This window comes from Gigantopelta aegis, chromosome 2, assembly GCF_016097555.1.
Source record: "Gigantopelta aegis isolate Gae_Host chromosome 2, Gae_host_genome, whole genome shotgun sequence".
NCBI lineage: Eukaryota > Metazoa > Mollusca > Gastropoda > Neomphalida > Peltospiridae > Gigantopelta > Gigantopelta aegis.
Window position 1 is genome coordinate 46,160,409 of NC_054700.1, and position 22,874 is coordinate 46,183,282.

At 37.1% G+C, this 22,874-nt stretch overlaps 1 protein-coding gene across 1 annotated transcript; it reads right to left on the reverse strand.

Moving 5' to 3' along the window:
• Window positions 1-795: 795 nt before the first annotated feature.
• LOC121378599 (activating signal cointegrator 1-like) lies at window positions 796-19,709 on the reverse strand. The gene is made up of 12 exons (XM_041506860.1): window positions 19,611-19,709; window positions 18,568-18,715; window positions 17,503-17,637; window positions 16,401-16,521; window positions 15,463-15,581; window positions 12,877-13,082; window positions 9,003-9,342; window positions 8,250-8,431; window positions 7,543-7,664; window positions 5,618-5,715; window positions 4,523-4,619; window positions 796-1,188 (listed from the first exon to the last, which is right to left on the reverse strand). Exons 1-12 carry the CDS (start codon window positions 19,688-19,690, stop codon window positions 1,124-1,126), a joined length of 1,713 nt encoding a protein of 570 aa, XP_041362794.1. The 5' UTR covers window positions 19,691-19,709; the 3' UTR covers window positions 796-1,123.
• Window positions 19,710-22,874: the final 3,165 nt, after the last annotated feature.

Consider the following 22,874-nt stretch of genomic DNA (forward strand, 5'->3'; position numbering starts at 1 on the left):
ACCATGACTGGTTTATCAAACGCTGTGGTATGTGCTATTATGTCTGTGGGATGGTGCATATAAAAGATCCCTTGCTGCTAATCGAAAAGAGTAGCCCATGAAGTAGCGACAGCGGGTTTCCTCTCTCAATAACTGTGTGGTCCATAACCATATGTCTGACGCCATATAACCGTAAATAAAATGTGTTGAGTGCGTTGTTAAATACAACATTTCCTTCCTTCTATTTCATGGCGAAAATGACACTACTCAGGAAGATGGTGCATTTTGAGGACAAAGAAAATGCAATATGTGTGAACTTCAAACTACATTAATTGTACTGTTAGTAGTAATAAGAATTGTGATTTAGTCCTAGATTTACGTTTATGTGCAAAACTAGGCTTACAGTGTTTTGTGAAACTGGGCCTAGGACTCTTACACAAAGTCTTTAGTCTGACCCCTTATTGGAGTTTGATTTATCTCATACAGTATGTCCATTTATCATCCATTAAAGTCTTTTGCAGGAGATATCGCTGGCACTATAATTTGCGATATCTCCTGCAATATTCTCCTAGAAGACATCACTTCTTATAATCTTGATTGATCAAATTTTAATCACAAGACAATAGTTTGTTACGTCACTGTGTGTTTCAGCGCTAAACCTATCATTAGTGACATCATGGCACTGCCGTTCTGCTAGTTAACGAGTCTACCGCTGACATTCAACCCACATTACCGTAATGACATTGTTTACAACTGTCGGAAATGAAAAGAATGATAATGAATGATAAAAAGAATACCCTCCTCGTGTCTTGTGGTATCATAATTTATCAGCACTCGTTAATAAAAGTATAAAAACCCTCGGCAAGCCTCAGATTTCATACTTTTATCAACTCATGCTGATAAATTATGATATAAGACACTCGGGGAGTATCCTCTATTTCTCCATCCTACTGAGACACAGGGACACATAGCTCCTATATGAACAGCAACAATTTGTACCATATAGGTAATAAAGACAGTTACTATTAATCACAGCCGTATAGAGTCAAAGAGTTATCAGTGTGTTGAGAACGTCTGTCACTGCCGAGTCTCGCTGTCAGTGATCAGACTGTGGTCATAAGTCTGTCACTGCCGAGTCTTGCTGTCAGTGGTCAGACGGAGGTCGTAATCCCTTTTTAGCAGCTTGGTGGATATGGCTGTCCAGTTTGTCTGTCAAAGAGAAACATTTCAACATTTCAAAAAACAGTTTCTTTTGTTTACTGACACCATTAGAGCACATGGATTTATTATTATCGCTTACTGACACCATTAGAGCACATGGATTTATTATTATCGTTTACTGACACCATTAGAGCACATGGATTTATTATTATCGCTTACTGACACCATTAGAGCACATGGATTTATTATTATCGCTTACTGACACCATTAGAGCACATGGATTTATTATTATCGTTTACTGACACCATTAGAGCACATGGATTTATTATTATCGTTTACTGACACCATTAGAGCACATGGATTTATTATTATCGTTTACTGACACCATTAGAGCACATTTATTATTATCGCTTACTGACACCATTAGAGCACATGGATGCTATTATTATCGTTTACTGACACCATTAGAGCACATGGATTTATTATTATCGTTTACTGACACCATTAGAGCACATGGATTTATTATTATCGTTTAACGACACCATTAGAGCACATGGATTTATTATTATCGTTTAACGACACCATTAGAGCACATGGATTTATTATTATCGTTTAACGACACCATTAGAGCACATGGATTTATTATTATCGTTTACTGACACCATTAGAGCACATGGATTTATTATTATCGTTTACTGACACCATTAGAGCACATGGATTTATTATTATCGTTTACTGACACCATTAGAGCACATGGATTTATTATTATCGTTTACTGACACCATTAGAGCACATGGATTTATTATTATCGTTTAACGACACCATTAGAGCACATGGATTTATTATTATCGTTTACTGACACCATTAGAGCACATGGATTTATTATTATCGCTTACTGACACCATTAGAGCACATGGATTTATTATTATCGTTTAACGACACCATTAGAGCACATGGATTTATTATTATCGTTTACTGACACCATTAGAGCACATGGATTTATTATTATCGTTTACTGACACCATTAGAGCACATGGATTTATTATTATCGTTTAACGACACCATTAGAGCACATGGATTTATTATTATCGTTTAACGACACCATTAGAGCACATGGATTTATTATTATCGCTTACTGACACCATTAGAGCACATGGATTTATTATTATCGTTTACTGACACCATTAGAGCACATGGATTTATTATTATCGTTTACTGACACCATTAGAGCACATGGATTTATTATTATCGTTTACTGACACCATCAGAGCACATGGATTTATTATTATCGTTTAACGACACCATCAGAGCACATGGATTTATTATTATCGTTTACTGACACCATTAGAGCACATGGATTTATTATTATCGTTTACTGACACCATTAGAGCACATGGATTTATTATTATCGTTTAACGACACCATTAGAGCACATGGATTTATTATTATCGTTTACTGACACCATTAGAGCACATGGATTTATTATTATCGTTTAACGACACCATTAGAGCACATGGATTTATTATTATCGTTTACTGACACCATTAGAGCACATGGATTTATTATTATCGTTTACTGACACCATTAGAGCACATGGATTTATTATTATCGTTTAACGACACCATTAGAGCACATGGATTTATTATTATCGTTTACTGACACCATTAGAGCACATGGATTTATTATTATCGCTTACTGACACCATTAGAGCACATGGATTTATTATTATCGTTTACTGACACCATTAGAGCACATGGATTTATTATTATCGTTTACTGACACCATTAGAGCACATGGATTTATTATTATCGTTTACTGACACCATTAGAGCACATGGATTTATTATTATCGTTTAACGACACCATCAGAGCACATGGATTTATTATTATCGTTTACTGACACCATTAGAGCACATGGATTTATTATTATCGTTTACTGACACCATTAGAGCACATGGATTTATTATTATCGTTTAACGACACCATTAGAGCACATGGATTTATTATTATCGTTTACTGACACCATTAGAGCACATGGATTTATTATTATCGTTTACTGACACCATTAGAGCACATGGATTTATTATTATCGTTTAACGACACCATTAGAGCACATGGATTTATTATTATCGTTTAACGACACCATTAGAGCACATGGATTTATTATTATCGCTTACTGACACCATTAGAGCACATGGATTTATTATTATCGTTTACTGACACCATTAGAGCACATGGATTTATTATTATCGTTTACTGACACCATTAGAGCACATGGATTTATTATTATTGTTTACTGACACCATCAGAGCACATGGATTTATTATTATCGTTTAACGACACCATTAGAGCACATGGATTTATTATTATCGTTTAACGACACCATTAGAGCACATGGATTTATTATTATCGTTTAACGACACCATTAGAGCACATGGATTTATTATTATCGCTTACTGACACCATTAGAGCACATGGATTTATTATTATCGTTTACTGACACCATTAGAGCACATGGATTTATTATTATCGTTTACTGACACCATTAGAGCACATGGATTTATTATTATCGTTTACTGACACCATTAGAGCACATGGATTTATTATTATCGTTTACTGACACCATTAGAGCACATGGATTTATTATTATCGTTTACTGACACCATTAGAGCACATGGATTTATTATTATCGTTTACTGACACCATTAGAGCACATGGATTTATTATTATCGTTTAACGACACCATTAGAGCACATGGATTTATTATTATCGTTTACTGACACCATTAGAGCACATGGATTTATTATTATCGTTTACTGACACCATTAGAGCACATGGATTTATTATTATCGTTTAACGACACCATTAGAGCACATGGATTTATTATTATCGTTTAACGACACCATTAGAGCACATGAATTTATTATTATCGGCTAACAAATGTCCACGTAACACCTTGCACGTGACAGTGCAGGCGGTCCCCCCCTTCACCCTCCCACCCCTTTCCTGTCCTGGACAGAGGAACCAGCTGAGGCCAACACCTGCACCCAGGACAGGCATGCGCTACAACAGCTTGCTCTGAATGTGCATGTTAAAATCTCTGACCTGACCTGACCACAGGTATTAATATAAATTCTATACGGTAGCTGTACAATACTTTAAGATGGAAAGCCAAACCTTCTCGTGAACCTAATCTTGAGAAAGTATATTTAGGAGATAACTATGTTGTATCTGACCATTTGCGGGCGTTAATGCTGCTTTTACAGTCACAAACTGAGTTTTACGAGTGACATGGAAAAAACCCCAAGAACTGGTTAAGTTTTTGGGAAGCACTAAAATATGGAAAAATTAATTAATAAAACTCCCCAGTAGTGACTACTTACATATTTTGTGTTTGCCCTGGATTGGGAACTTGACGATGAGTTCCTGGGGACCTTGACAGATGAACACGTACGGTGACACTGACTCTCCATCTGGAAACTAAGACAACAAGTTGTTTTGACAATCAGTTCAGATATGGAACGTCCTCGTTATAGGCATAGCAACAAAGATTACAAGATTGGTTTTTATTCAAAACCAGAAAATGTCATCGCTTAACCAAGTTTCCAAAGTGAAATTTGTAATCTGATCACATTTTTTTACCTCAAATAACAAGAAAACGTAACACTCTCTTGACGTGTCTACTATTTTAGAGGAAATCTTAGTGGAAAGTTTGTTTAGTTTAACGACACCACTAGAGCACACTGATTTATTAATCATCAGCTATCAGATGTAAAGAATTTGGTAATTTTGATATATAATCTTAAAAGAGGAAACCTGCTACATTTTTCCATTAGTAGCAAGAGACCGTTTGTATGCACCATCCTACACAGGATAGCACATACCATGACCTGTAATATGTCAGTCGTGGTGCACTGGCTAGAATGAGAAATAACCCAATGGACCCACCAGTGGTGATTGATACTAGACTGACCATGCATTAAGACAGTGTATTACCACTGGGCTACGATCAGTCCCAGAAATGTAGCTAAATGCGAAAGTTCAATGACGGACTAAATGACAGTTATGCCATGGCCACTGTGGCTGTTGGAAAAGTACAACCTGTATCACACCTGTTTATTTTGTAAAGGCGAGATAAAAACAAGAAGTTTGTTTTATTTAACTACACCACTAGAGTACATTGATTTATTAATCATCGGCTATTGGATGTCAAACATATGGTCATTTTGACAGTCACAGAGAGGAAACCCACTACATTTTTCCATTAGTAGTAAGGTCTTTTATATGCACCATCCCACAGACAGGGTAGTACATACCATGGCCTTTGATATACCAGTTGTGGTGCAATGGCTGGAACGAGAAATAGCCCAAATGGCCCACCAACGGGGATCGATCACAAATTGACAGCGTATCAAGCGAGCGCTTTACCAATGGGCTACGTCCCGCCCCTAGATAAAAGGATAGACACAAGCCAATACCTGGAGTCTGTATTCCTCCTGCGACAAGCAGTCTGTGACATCGACACACCCGAGAAGACATCCGATCGGGTAGTGATTAGGAAATTTTAAGTGAGGGTCTGAAATCAAAACACACGTTTATATAGCCTGAGAAAGAAAAACGTCACAATAGCAAAACCTAGGCATATTTTTAGAAATATACAAAAGCACTGAAAACAGAATGGTGGGCACTGCTCTCCCACTAGTTGAAAAGTGGATTGATATCAATGCCCCCACCCCTACTCCAACCACTTCCATGTGGAGGAAGTATTTACAAAATCTTGGCATACTGTTTGATCACATACACAGACATCAGAAACAGCCAACAAAACGGTGGATTAATATAATTGCCTCACTCACACATATACACACACACACCTACACACACACTCACACACATCTACACACACACTCACACACACCTAAACACTCACACACACACACATTCACACACACCTACACACACACTCACACACACCTACACACACACTCACACACACATACACACACACCTCACCTAAACACTCACACACACACACATTCACACACACCTACACACACACACCCCTACACACTCACACACCTACACACACACACCTACACACACAGACCTACACTTACACACACCTACACTCACCTACTCGCACACACACACCTACACTCACTCACACCTACTCACTCACACCTACTCACTCACACACACACCTACACTCGCACACACACACCTACACACACACACTACACTCACACCTACACACACACACTCACACACACACACTCACACATTCATTTGGAGACAAATACTTATACATGTATGTACAAAATCTTGACATATTGTTTAATCACATACAATAAATCTTGCATATTGTTTAATCACATACAATAAATCTTGCATATTGTTTAATCACATACAATAAATCTTGCATATTGTTTAATCACATACAATAAATCTTGCATATTGTTTAGTCACATACAATAAATCTTGCATATTGTTTAATCACATACAATAAATCTTGCATATTGTTTAATCACATACAATAAATCTTGACATATTGTTTAATCACATACAATAAATCTTGCATATTGTTTAATCACATACAATAAATCTTGCATATTGTTTAGTCACATACACAGACATCAGAAACAGAGGTGGCAGACATTGCCCTCACCCCATCACCAACACCAGCCTCCCCCCCCCCCCCCAAAAGGGGGGATTAATATAAATGATTCTCCTCGTACAAAACACATCCCTGTGGAGAGGAATATTATATTCACATAACTTTGGCACATTGTTTAATCAGATACATAGACACTGGAAACAGAGTAGCAGACATTGCCCACCCCCATTCCACCACCACTACTGACCCCCCCTTTCACTACCACTAGCCGGAATTAGGTGGATTAATATAAATGATTCTCCTCGTACAAAACACCCCCCTGTGGAGAGGAATATTATATTTAGAAAACTTTGGCACATTGTTTAATCAAATACACAGACACTGGAAACAGAGAGTAGCAGACATTGCCCACCCCCATTCCACCACCACTACTGACCATCCCCCTTCCACCACCACTAGCCGGAATTAGTGGGATTAATATAAATGTTTCTCCTCCCACGAACACCCCTTTGGTCCATTGTTACATAGACAGGGTGTGCATTACTCACCCCCTAGCTGGCTAACAGGGCCCTCTTCCATGACGAAATCTTAACGCTAAGATCACCTTAGGTGAATATCTATTATTATGTACTTAAGGGAATCGTAATGCTAAGATCGCTTCATGGAACAAGGCCCAGGTCCACAGACACACACCAATGTACATGGATATTACTGTCATCTGTCTATTTTGTGATATAAAATCTTTATAACATCAATATACTCTGATGTGACGGAAATTGTGCTACCCACCATTGCATAGGAAGCGATACTGCTGCTCAACTTCAGCAATTGTTTGAGTCTCTGGTGTCTGTTTCGTCGCCGCAATCCACAACCTTCCTCTGTGAGCGGTGTACCAGGTTCGACCCTCATGACTGAGAAAAGAAAAGGAATGTTTTTCTTTCAAAACTTCAATACATTTTAAAGTATGACTTACAGATGGTTATTTTGAAACCAAAGTCCATCAAACACTGCAGACGAGCACTCTACCAATGAGCTACATCCAGCAGGATGGTTTGTTTTGTTTAACGACTAGAGTTACATCCGGCAGGATGGTTTGTTTTGTTTAACGACTAGAGCACATTGATTTACTAATCATTGGCTATTACATGTCAAACATTTGGTAATTTTTACATATAGTCTTAAGAAAGAAAACCTGCTACATTTTTCCATTAGTAGCAAGAGATCTTTTATATGCACCATCCCACAGAGAGGATTGCACATGCCACTTGTGGTGCACTGGCTGGAACGAGAAATAGCCCAATGGGTCCACCGGTGGGGACTGCTCTTTGACTGACCTAGACTACGTCCCGCCCCATATACTGTCTAGAAAACCAAACAGAAAATAGTATTCATTTGTAACAATTTTCTGATTCCAGGGGTTTCAGCGATATACGTAAAAGCTTATACGCTGCAGCATGGCAACTACTGCCTGAAAACAAACTGAGAGAACCACCTACATTTTGATTCCTTTAACAAGCAGCGTTGCCCACGGCTGATGCATGCTTAAACACATTCCTTCGTCAGTCATCTCTAGCAACTGGCGATCCTGAATTCGACTCGACCTCTTGGAAGGGTCAAAGTCAGTTTGTGTTTGACCTCCACGTACTCGACTGCTGTATAATTTTTCTGGGGTGATAAACTAAAATGAGTATAACAGTATATATGATAAATAGTTGTCTCTTTCATGAAAAGAAAATGTGTTGTGTGCATCATTAAATAAAACATTCCTTCCTTCATGAAAAAAAAGAAAGAAAGAAAAAACATCCCTTATGTCTGAAAAATAGGGGACAGTCTTATTTTACAAGGAATTAATTTAGTACAAATTGTGGCAGAACCAGAGGTTATTCAGGTAATCAATCGATATAAAACCCAACCTGTATTGATCTGGAATTTGTTGTAACACACAAAAAGTGATCTTTCTTTCAAGTAATTTTGAAGAAGAAAAAGAGAGAGATGAAGGGAGGAAAGGAGTGGAGAGAGAGAGAGAGAGAGAGAGAGAGAGAGAGAGAGAGAGAGAGAGAGAGAGAGAGAGAGAGAGAGAGAGAGAGAGAGAGAGAGAGAGAGAGACACAGACAGACACAGGGACATAGTGAGCCAGAGAGAGAATAAGACAAAAAAGTAAATATTTAAAAAAGCCTGACAATCCTGAAGCAAAGTACAATCATTCTTCTCTATTAATAAAAACAACAACAACAACAACAGAAACTCACAAGTGGAGCTGCCTGTACAATGTTTGGGTTGACGATGTCGCTATCCCCACCTCGTTGTGGTGCCCGAGACGTCTCGGTCGACTGAGCACCGTAGTACACCTGTTGTATAACGTCATCGTTGATATCGTACATGTTCCTTCCGGCGTCCGACTCGGCCTCGATGATCTGTCTCCCCGCGAAGTCAAACGTTAGCTTCCTGTCCCTGCGTGAACCATGTCGCTCTTTACGTAGCTGAGCCTCTCGTTTGTTCAGTGCGTCTTTCTCTTTGGCACTCAGCCAGCGGTTAGAGTCGGCCGCGAAATAGTCTGCTTCGTCGTCAATAACTTTAGTCCTGCTTACGCTGTAAGTGAACAATATAAACATCAATTCAGCAGTGTTCGAAATAAGCACATGTCTGTTTGTCCCGACAAGTGAAAATCTATTTGGACAAGCAACATGTGCCTCAGTGATTGTCCAGTGGACAAGTAAAAATGTTCAGTGCAGTTTCATTTTGAACAATCATAAACATCATCCTAGTACTTGAATAAAACAAATAATTTGTTTGGACAAGTGAAAATATTGGCAGACAAGTAAATTTTTAAATGTATCTGTACAATGGACTATAAAAAAAAAGTCTGCTTATTTCCATCACTGTTCAGTTTTATTGAAAAATTTCACTGCCTATCGCAGTCCTTTAGTCCTTCTTACACTACAGTAAACGATATAAACATTAATTCAGTGTTATCCTAAAATTCACTGCCTATCGCAGTCCTTTAGTCCTTCTTACACTACAGTAAATGATATAAACATTAATTCAGTGTTATCCTAAAATTCACTGCCTATCGCAGTCCTTTAGTCCTTCTTACACTACAGTAAATGATATAAACATTAATTCAGTGTTATCCTAAAATTCACTGCCTATCGCAGTCCTTTAGTCCTTCTTACACTATAAATAAACGATATAAACATTAATTCAGTGTTATCCTAAAATTCACTGCCTATCGCAGTCCTTTAGTCCTTCTTACACTATAAATAAACGATATAAACATTAATTCAGTGTTATCCAAAACTTAATTCAGTGTTATCCAAAACTTCACTGCCTATCGCAGTCCTTTAGTCCTTCTTACACTACAGTAAACGATATAAACATTAATTCAGTGTTATCCAAAACTTTCACTGCCTATCGCAGTCCTTTAGTCCTTCTTACACTACAGTAAACGATATAAACATTAATTCAGTGTTATCCAAAACTTTCACTGCCTATCGCAGTCCTTTAGTCCTTCTTACACTATAAATAAACGATATAAACATTAATTCAGTGTTATCCAAAACTTTCACTGCCTATCGCAGTCCTTTAGTCCTTCTTACACTACAGTAAACGATATAAACATTAATTCAGTGTTATCCAAAACTTTCACTGCCTATCGCAGTCCTTTAGTCCTTCTTACACTACAGTAAATGATATAAACATTAATTCAGTGTTATCCTAAACTTTCACTGCCTATCGCAGTCCTTTAGTCCTTCTTACACTACAGTAAATGATATAAACATTAATTCAGTGTTATCCTAAAATTCACTGCCTATCGCAGTCCTTTAGTCCTTCTTACACTACAGTAAATGATATAAACATTAATTCAGTGTTATCCTAAACTTTCACTGCCTATCGCAGTCCTTTAGTCCTTCTTACACTACAGTAAATGATATAAACATTAATTCAGTGTTATCCTAAAATTCACTGCCTATCGCAGTCCTTTAGTCCTTCTTACACTACAGTAAACGATATAAACATTAATTCAGTGTTATCCAAAACTTTCACTGCCTATCGCAGTCCTTTAGTCCTTCTTACACTATAAATAAACGATATAAATATTAATTCAGTGTTATCCAAAACTTTCACTGCCTATCGCAGTCCTTTAGTCCTTCTTACACTACAGTAAACGATATAAACATTAATTCAGTGTTATCCAAAACTTTCACTGCCTATCGCAGTCCTTTAGTCCTTCTTACAATATAAATAAAGGATATAAACATTAATTCAGTGTTATCCAAAACTTTCACTGCCTATCGCAGTCCTTTAGTCCTTCTTACACTACAGTAAACGATATAAACATTAATTCAGTGATCCTAAAATTCACTGCCTATCGCAGTCCTTTAGTCCTTCTTACACTACAGTAAATGATATAAACATTAATTCAGTGTTATCCTAAAATTCACTGCCTATCGCAGTCCTTTAGTCCTTCTTACACTATAAATAAACGATATAAACATTAATTCAGTGTTATCCAAAACTTTCACTGCCTATCGCAGTCCTTTAGTCCTTCTTACACTACAGTAAACGATATAAACATTAATTCAGTGTTATCCAAAACTTTCACTGCCTATCGCAGTCCTTTAGTCCTTCTTACAATATAAATAAAGGATATAAACATTAATTCAGTGTTATCCAAAACTTTCACTGCCTATCGCAGTCCTTTAGTCCTTCTTACACTACAGTAAATGATATAAACATTAATTCAGTGTTATCCTAAAATTCACTGCCTATCGCAGTCCTTTAGTCCTTCTTACACTACAGTAAATGATATAAACATTAATTCAGTGTTATCCAAAACTTTCACTGCCTATCGCAGTCCTTTAGTCCTTCTTACACTACAGTAAATGATATAAACATTAATTCAGTGTTATCCTAAAATTCACTGCCTATCGCAGTCCTTTAGTCCTTCTTACAATATAAATAAAGGATATAAACATTAATTCAGTGTTATCCAAAACTTTCACTGCCTATCGCAGTCCTTTAGTCCTTCTTACACTACAGTAAATGATATAAACATTAATTCAGTGTTATCCTAAAATTCACTGCCTATCGCAGTCCTTTAGTCCTTCTTACACTACAGTAAATGATATAAACATTAATTCAGTGTTATCCAAAACTTTCACTGCCTATCGCAGTCCTTTAGTCCTTCTTACACTACAGTAAAGGATATAAACATTAATTCAGTGTTATCCAAAACTTTCACTGCCTATCGCAGTCCTTTAGTCCTTCTTACACTACAGTAAATGATATAAACATTAATTCAGTGTTATCCTAAAATTCACTGCCTATCGCAGTCCTTTAGTCCTTCTTACACTACAGTAAATGATATAAACATTAATTCAGTGTTATCCTAAAATTCACTGCCTATCGCAGTCCTTTAGTCCTTCTTACACTATAAATAAACGATATAAATATTAATTCAGTGTTATCCTAAAATTCACTGCCTATCGCAGTCCTTTAGTCCTTCTTACACTACAGTAAATGATATAAACATTAATTCAGTGTTATCCAAAACTTTCACTGCCTATCGCAGTCCTTTAGTCCTTCTTACACTACAGTAAAGGATATAAACATTAATTCAGTGTTATCCAAAACTTTCACTGCCTATCGCAGTCCTTTAGTCCTTCTTACACTACAGTAAATGATATAAACATTAATTCAGTGTTATCCTAAAATTCACTGCCTATCGCAGTCCTTTAGTCCTTCTTACACTATAAATAAACGATATAAATATTAATTCAGTGTTATCCTAAAATTCACTGCCTATCGCAGTCCTTTAGTCCTTCTTACACTACAGTAAACGATATAAACATTAATTCAGTGTTATCCTAAAATGCACTGCCTATCAGTCCTTTAGTCCTTCTTATACTATAAGTGAATGATATAAACCTTAAATCAGTTTTATCTTATCGCCTCCATTAGATCAATAATTTGGGTCAATGCCAATCTAAAAATTAGAGAATTTGATTGTGTTTTTGTGTGTTTTTCTTTTAGTCATCAAAACCACTGCAATTTCATCAAATGAGCGCTTTACCACTGGATTGCGTCTCGCCCCCGTAACAAAACGAGTCGACCAGGACCAACCTTGATTTGTCGTAATCTAACAGTCTCTCTTTCTGTTTCAGTGCTATATCAAGACCTTGCTTCATCGAGCTGGTGCAAGATGTGAGACTGCTCTTATCGTTGCTTAGCAACGGCACGATGGTGGCCCCTTTCATCAAGTGTTGTCGGAGCTTGTCGCTCTTCTTTGAACCTTTGGCCAAAATCTCCTCCTCCTCCACCGTACACACCTACAACATCAACAGGGAACATAATAAACTGGTATGGTTCAGATTCAGGGCCGTTCCACAAAGCGATCTTAGCCCTAAGATTACCGTAAGCATATAGCTACCCTATGCACTTAAGTTGATCATAGGGCTAAGATTACTGTAAGCACATAGCTACCCTATGCACTTAAGTTGATCTTAGGGCTAAGATTACTGTAAGCACATAGCTACCCTATGCACTTAAGTTGATCTTAGGGCTAAGATTACTGTAAGCACATAGCTACCCTATGCACTTAAGTTGATCTTAGGGCTAAGATTACTGTAAGCACATAGCTACCCTATGCACTTAAGTTGATCTTAGGGCTAAGATTACTGTAAGCACATAGCTACCCTATGCACTTAAGTTGATCTTAGGACTAAGATTACTGTAAGCACATAGCTACCCTATGCACTTAAGTTGATCTTAGGGCCAAGATTACCATAAGCACATAGCTACCCTATGCACTTAAGTTGATCTTAGGGCCAAGATCGCTTCGTGGAACGGGGCCCTGGGGCCTAATTCACTAAACTCTGTATGTTCTCTCAATGCAAAAAATACTTAAAACGATGAAGTGATATTGCTTATGAAGAGGTTAAGAAAGATTTGTGAATTGGGCTCCAGATGATGAAAATGTTTGTTTTTAGAGAGGAAATCCACTGTCGTCATTTAGGCTACTCCTACCGAAAAAGAGCACTTTAGTTTTGCATTTACCATAGTTTGACACCCAATAGCCGATGTATTTTTTTGTGCTTGGGTGTCGTTAAGCATTCATTCATTCATTCCTACCGAAAAAGATGCAGGGGATCTTTTATATACACTTTCCTTTAGACAAGACAGTGCATACCACAACCTGGGATGTACCAGGTGTGGAGCAATGGTTGACAAAAAGCAATCAAACTTGCAACCCACTGCATCTCAAACATTCATTCTAACAGTGACCTACATCCTCCTTCAAAATTTACACCAATCAAACAAGAAGGAAGGAAATGTTTTATTTAACGACACACTCAACACATTTTAATTTACAGTTATATGGCGTCGGACATACGGTGAAGGACCACACAGATATTGAGAGAGGAAACCTGCTGTCCCCACTTCATGGGCTACTCTTTTCGATTAGCAGCAAGGGATCTTTTATATGCACCATCCCACAGACAGGATAGCATATACTACAGCCTTTGATATACCAGTCGTGGTGCACTGGCTGGAACAAGAAATAGCCCAATGGGCCCACCAACGGGGATCGATCTCAGACCGACTGTGCATCAAGTGAGTCCTGTACCACTGAGCTATGTTCCGGCCCCAACCAAACAATGATCCATTAATATCAAATTACATAATGCAATGAGCCTTAAGAATCATAAATTTGTTTGATACTTTATGCCAGACACTTCTGAAGTATATACATTTTGTTTTCCTATTCATACCTAGTTACAAAAAAAAGAAGATAAAACAAATGTTAAGAAATTCTAACAATATTTCAATTCCTCATGTAAATACATGTACTAATACAATAGCCCCATCATTTCAACTTATTTTCGTGCTTATATCCATTTAAGGTTCAAGCACACTGTCCTGGGCACACACCTCAGCTATCTGGGCTGTCTATCCAGTGGGTTAGTTGTTAGATGTTAATGATTAGTGAGAGAGAAGAGGGTGTAGTGGCCTTACACCTACCCATCGAGCCCTTTAGAACTCGCTCTGGGTTGGAGCCATTACCGGACTGCGAACTCTCTCTGTACCTACCAGCCTGTAGTCCGATGACTTAACCACTGTGCCACCGAGGGCGGTTATAGCCCCATTTGTGTATTAACTATCACTGTCAGAATGACTATAATTTACACTTATTCATTAGTGCAAGTACTACAGTGAAAACTCTCTAAACCGGACACACAGTAAAACGTCCAGTTTTAAGGGTATCCTGTTTAGAGAGGTTATGTTCTATACTGTTATTTAAAAAAGGGAGCATGAAAAACATCTGGTTTTGAGGTTTATAGAGGTTCCAATTTTGAAGGATTTAGAAAAAGTTACAAAATTTCGTTTTTCTCATGTAAATAGTAATACTTGTACTGTACAACCACTCCATGTGTAAAATAATCCTGTGTTGAACTGAACTTTAAAAAGGGACCAGTATATAGAGGGTTTGGTTTGTGGGAAGTTTCACTGTACTGTGATTGTTGATACACACTACAGGTATGTTGACAGGGCTTCTAGATTATGGTAGCCCCACTCCCATGGCTAGTGATATTTAATATTAGGCTAGTAAATAACTATTATTGCCATGCCCGATGGCTAGTGAAATTGTTTTTGTCAAATGCTGCAGTTAAGTCTATTTTGTAAATATGAATATTCTGTCAATCTTACCAGATTTCCACAGAACACACAGGGACCCGATCCCTCCTGTTCACAGACCACTCGACCACACTTCATGCAGTTGTTAATCAGTTTGTGTTTGGAGGCCTGGCACTCACATGAATGTCTACCTGTAACAAACACACAACACAAGACATTAGTAGACATCCTAATTTCATGTCAATAAAGAAACAATTGATACAATTGTTACCTGAATCCATGAAATACAAAAGGAATTTATGACACAGGAGTAATTTCCAAAGTATGAATTGAAAGAAAGAAATGCTTTATTTAATGACGCACTCAACACATTTTATTTACGGTTATATGGTGTCAGACATATGGTTAAGGACCACACAGATACTGAGGTTGGAAACCCACTGTCGCCACTTCATGGGCTATTCTTTTCGATTAGCAGCAAGGGATCGTTTATATGCACCATCCCACGGCCTTTGTTACACCAGTTGTGGAGCACTGGTTGGAACGAGAAATAGCCCAATGGGCCCACTGACAGGGATCGATCCCAAACCGACTGTGCATGAAGCGAGCGCTTTACCACTGAGCTACATCCCGCCCAGTATGAATTGATGTCACTGTATACTGCATTTGTATCATGAACAAAGACTGGTACAGTGTGGAGTTGTGTCGCTCTCCAACACAATGATAAAGCTTGAAGTCAACAGAATACAAACAGACATTAAATTTGAGGATTTTAGTTTTTTTAGAATTCTGCCAGAACCATAAACATAAACTAATACAGATATCTTGGGATTCTGTCTCATAACTTTGTGCTTGTGTCCCCAAATCTGTGTTATTGATTGACAGACAAATATAAAAGGTGGTTTGGGGGGAGGGGGGAGAGAGAAAGAGTTAGACATGTGACGGAGGTATGGGCGGGGGTGTTTGTAATTTGTAAGGGGTACATCCCCGGTCACTGAACGTTAGATCACCTGGGATCTTGATGACTGTCTTAGCGAGACCCTCCTGACTGTAAAGTGGAACGAACTTGGTCTTCCTCTTGGTCGGATCGGTCAGCGACTGGTCATTGGCCGACACATTGAACGCATCATCCTAGATGTAAACAGAGGCAAGGAAAGTTAAACACCGAAACATGTCTGTATGTTGTCTGTTGGACAAGCTCGTTATAAATCAAAATGACACTTTCTTATATTCACCTTTCTGACAAGCACAACTAAAGAAAAGAAACAGTAGTAAAGGATCTGTTAGCAAAGACCACAGACTGTGGTATACCAGTTTAAAAAAAAAAGCCCCCAAAGCTTTGATTAAGGGAGGTCGATTCTATAATCCATTGCTCCCCAGTTGAGGTCTCTGCCCCTGAGTAACATCCCATCCCAACAAAAACTGAAGACAGGCATGTGGTAAACTGAAGACAGGCATGTGGTAAACTGAAGACAGGAATGTGGTAAACTGAAGACAGAAGACAGGAATGTGGTAAACTGAAGACAGGCATTTGGTAAACTGAAGACAGCAATGTGGTAAACTGAAGACAGGAATGTGGTAAACTGAAGACAGGCATGTGGTAAACTGAAGACAGGAATGTGGTAAACTAACAATTCAGGGCTAGCTCTGTCACTCGCCAAACAACTGGCAAATTTTATTTTAATTGGGCGGAAAAATAATTGTGTAATAATTGATTTTGTTTTTTTTGAAAATAGCTATAGGTTTAGCATTTTTAAATAGATAATTTGGCAAAAAAAAATTCTGATCTCCCAGAGCTAGTCCTGCAACTGTTTTGAATGAACTGACGAATTTATCCATGCTGTTCTAAATAGATGTAACATTGTTCTGAAACAGGGTCATTCAAGCATCAACAAATTGAGAGAATGACTTGTGTTCTTATATCTCTCACGCAAATTTAATTTCGCATAAATTATGTTTTATTCATTTACGTGGACATAATGACAACTCACAAGTAGTTTATGCATATGTTCAATACTCTGAGGTCTGAATATTAACTATCATTAGATAAACTTAAATAAATGTCAAAATCGATGTAACAGTGCTCTGAAATTTCAACTATCATTGGCTAACCTCACTGTAAGCTATCTCCCCATTGGTTGCCTCATCTGACCACAGTTTTGTGGGTGTGTCTTCTTTTGATTTCTTCTTTGTCTTTTCAACTCCTTTGAAATAGACCTCCTCTTCTTGATTGGGTTTCTTGTAGACCTGTCAATCAAATACACATCTTACTAATATGATTGACTTGTCAATAATTAAAATGTGGGGAAAATGTCAACACAAATGTACAACAGGAAATGTTTTTTTTGAAGGAAGGAAGTGGTTTATTTAACGACGCATTCAACACATTTTATTTACGGTTATATGACGTCGGACATATGGTTAAAGATCACACAGATACTGAGGGAGTATCCACTAACCAACTAACAACTAACTCACTGTCCTGGACAGACAGCCCAGATAGCTGAGGTGTGTGCCCAGGACAGCATGACTGAACCTTAATTGGATATAAGCGTGCACGAAAATAAGTTTAAATGAAATGTCAAAATTTATCTGGCCAATACTCTGTTAAAAATTGATAAATCCCCATGAAAGTCAAACTTGATCTGTACCTCTACATGATAAACCTATACATAGACCCTAGTTTCAACCCGTGAAAATGGACATTATGTTTGGTTACCGTAAAAACAAACCAGTAATATATCTGGATAAAGTTACAACGGAGTGAAACAAGAATCTATGATGTTGAAATGAGGAAAAACCCTCTAAAAATAGACTACATGTACAGCTTGTCTCTATAACCATTACTTCTCTGAGGTACTTGTATTTTAAGAATTATAAAAAATGCATTTAGTGGTGTTACAAACATGATCTGAAACACTTTGGATGTTCATACGGAAATCATTAAATGGATAATTTAAACAATAAAATGATAGTAATGTGTAATATCAATCATTAAAATCAGCTCTAGTAGTGAACAATATGTCATAGTGCTTAAGAACCAAGCTCTGTCACTTTGAGGCATTGTGAAAATACGAAAAAAAGGTCTGCAAAGCTATGTGTGGGATAGACAGACAGACAGACAAACATATACATAACGTATAGTCTCCTATGACTGGATTGATAAACTCTTAGTACCTTGATGTCGTTGGGAACTGCACTGTTGCCAGATTTCCACCTCTGAAGCAGCTCCTTGACAAACTTCTGCACCTTGACATCCGATCCATCCAGCAGTTCCAGAATGTAATCCTCCAAGTCGTGTGCACTGTCGATCGCTAGGATGTATCTACAGTAAAATAAATTAGGTCACACTATGTCATTAATAGGGTGTTCATTGTGTTTCAAATTAAAGACTAGTTATTCTATGTATGTGGCAATGTTGGGCATCTTCTTAACTGATGTAATTTTTTTAATTAATATGTAATCGGGGTTGAGATACTGTTTAAAAAAAAGAAATTTGAAATGATCTTTAAAAAACACTTGAAAACTGAAAATCATACAAGTACTCATAATCGAACTTTAAAAAGTTAATTGTCAAGCATATTAGATAATATATAATACATTACGTAAACTATTTCATGCAAAAAAATGCTGAAACTAGATAAAAAGTTGAAATATGAAATCAAAGTTTAATGTATTCTGTACTCAACTGAATTAAATAACCTTTTTAAAAAAAAAAATATTGATGGATAAATGAATGTTTAACAATACCCTAACACTAAAAATATATAAGCTACTGGGTGTCAAAGGTAAATATATATATATATATATATATATATATATATACACAGGAATAAATTGATGATCAACATCAAAATAAAAAAGTTAAATTAAAAATAGTGCTAAGAGCTGTGCGAAACGAAAGTTAATAATTTCATCAAACTATGAAACCGAAAGTTTCCGTGCCAATATTATTTTCTCCTCTTTTTATGTGTATAGTTGGGGTTGCGGCTAATAAAAAAAAAAACCAACCCGACAGACAGTAACATTTTTTTTTAAATGAAATAAGTTTCTGGACCCCAATGATTGCACAACCATTTGACAGCTGGCAGTAATCACGATGGAAGCAGACACAAAACATTTTTGACAGCTGTTTTCCAAATATTTCATAAATAGGAAACATGACAACAAAATTTTATAAAAAATACTAAGATAGCTTTGTCAGATAACCTTAGACAAACCTGGCGTTTTCTGTCGTGACGTCAATTCCAAGTTTACCGAATTCGGCGCACATCCAATTTTCCATCATGGACGCAGACATCTTGCTTCAGGGGAAGTAACTCTTAATACTGAGATAGTCTAAATTTACAACACGGACTCTAACTCGGGCGCAATAAATATTTGAAAACTGTTTCAAGAACTCGGATACGGACAGTTTTTAAAACAGAAGAAATTATGACAATTTTTTCAATGCCGCTGGAATTGCACTAACAAATTTGTTGAGAAATAAACTGAATGTCAATTGTATAATATCCCGAGTACTTTGACGGTAAGAGAAATATAGTCCGTCCCACTGGGAACGCCCTTTTTTTCATACTATAAAACTGACGGTAAGAGAAGTATAATCCGTCCCATTGGGAACGCCCTTTTTCATGATATAAAATTTACTACAAGTTATTTATTTCTGAGCTGATTGTTTTGTAAATTGCACACAAAAATAATAAAACGTATATTTTGTTCTTTCCAAAACACTTTTACTTTTCATCTTACAAAAACCAAAGTGAACTTATTTACAAAAAACATAAAGAGCGTGCTAACTGTCCAAATGTCCGTCTAGCTCTCTTATATTACTGTCAGAGTACTCGGGCTAATTGTATATATAGTATACCAATGAATTAAGGTGCACGAACAGTATTTAATGAAATATTATAAATACACTGCATGTTCTATTTAAATAAGAGAACCTATATACCTATTAACAAATGTTTATTCGCATCTCTCTCTGACAACACCTATATACTGTCAGACAACTCGGCCCGGAGGACAACTCGGCCCAGACAACTCGGCCCAGAGTTCTGAGACAACCCGGCCCACCGCGAGACAATTCGGCCCGGAGTCCAGAGACAACTTGTTGGACAAGTGTTATTTTTTAAATTAAAGTATTCTCACTGAAATAAAAGAATGTGTTTTTGTTAGTATTGAATTAGTCCCACCTTAACCTAAACGTCCCGAAACGATTTTGAGACAGGTATTTATATTTTAGGGGATTAAACATTTAAAATACATTTCTTGAATTTGTAACAGACTTTGAGACACGTGACTATGCGAATATGTGGATATTTAAACTTATGTTTATATTTGTTATGCCGGTTTGTCTCGGAGAGGAAGATGCGACGGCGACAGAGGAAGGCCTTCAGGAATCTACAGGGGAACATTTTCGAACTGTGGGGACGCTACACAGATGGTGACGTGTCCACTTATAGATTCCTGTCGGCCTGTGGAAAGCTCTACGCCCCTCTTGCGCACTGACTTTTATCTTTTGCTGGACGTTTTATTTCTATGTTCTTTTGGTGATTGGTGATTGGTGTTTTATTTCATTATTATAACTATTTATGTATATGTTTTTTTTTACGTATATATGTGCGTTTAATGTAATAAATGTGAGAATTTGGCAAATGATGTTTTTTGCGTTATTTCTATAGTACAATACTTCTAGAAACCCATCCGACACTACGATATGCGCGTACGACATGCACAATTGTCATTCTTAATGGTGACCATATAGTTAACGGTATCTATCAGTATAATACATTATTATTACTATAGTACAATACTACGACATGGCCAACTGTCATACTATCACACGGGGCCGAGTTGTTTGTTTGTTTGTTTTTATAACAGATCGATTCTTTTACTGAACTCATTTAAAAGCACACGAAGTGACTGTCCGGAACCTAGCTTTGAACACTATGACGTTAATTTTGCTATTAGAACCGGTTTAAAAAAAAGAAATTTAATAATATTTTTTTTTAGTTTAGAATATCCATTTTCGTACATCTGAAGTATTTCTAGTCATCATACTCTTGTTTTACTCTATTGTAACTTTATCCAAATGTTACAGGTTTGTAGATTAACCAAATTTAGTGTCGATTATTTTTACAGATTGAAACATGTTAGACACCAAATAACCACACGATAGACACCAATGAACCATGTTAGACACCAAATAACCATGTTAGACAAAAATAGTCACATTAGACTCAAAATAACTACGTTAGACAAAAAATAACCATGTTAGACACCAAAATAACCATGTTAGACACAAAGTAACCATATTAGACACCAAATTACCACATTAAAGACCAAATGACCACATGTTAGACACCAAATAGCCACATGTTAGACACCAAATAACCATATTAAGACACCAAATAACCACATATTAGACACCAATGAACCATGTTATATACTAACCCAATAATATGTTAGACACCAACACTCCACCAAACCTACCCACACACACCCACATGTTAGACACCAAATAGCGGTACTTTAAAGTGTGCCGAGGTGTCGTTAAACCAACATGCCTATCCTTTTGTTTAGTGCATGACTGGAAGGGAAGGGCAATAATGGATTTATTACAATGGCAATACGGTGATGAAAAATGATGATGATGATGATGGTTATGATGATGATGATGATGATGGTTATGATGATGATGATGATGATGATGATTGATCATGATGGTGATGGTTATGATGATGATTGATGATGATGGTTATGATGATGATGGTTATGATGATGATTGATGATGGTGGTGATGATGATTGATGATGATGATGGTTATGATGATGATTGATGATGGCGATGACGATATGATATGATGATTGATGATGATGATTGATGATGGTGATGATGATGGTTATGATGATGATTGATGATGGTGATGATGATTGATGATGGTGATGATGATCGATGATGATGATTATGATGATGATTGATGATGATGATGGTTATGAATTTGATGATGATGATTGATGATAATTGATGATGGTGATGATGATGATGATGATGATGATGACATAATAATTGAAATCGTCTTGATAACACTGCGACCGTCCCATACCCCTCCCAACTCATCCTCGGATAGTGCTCAGCAATGACACCGATTTATCATATGACGTCATTGCGGTAATTGATAGCTTCGTGACAATGCCCTATGATCAGCTTACAGACCATTACCCGTACCAAGAGTCGGTCTACTCGTCGTAATGGGCGCCGAACGTGTAACAGCATGGAGCACGACAACTTCTCGTCAGCAGACGTCTGGAATTATATTCTAAAAGCAAATAAACGTGCGGGATCCAGACATGGCGTTCCTATAAATGGATATATTTTCCCCTGTACGTTCATTGCCGTAAAAACAAAAACGTACTACTGACGCCAGTTACGTTAAAAAAAAAAAAACAGCGTTCTGAGACAGCAGAATCACAGAGGAATACTAG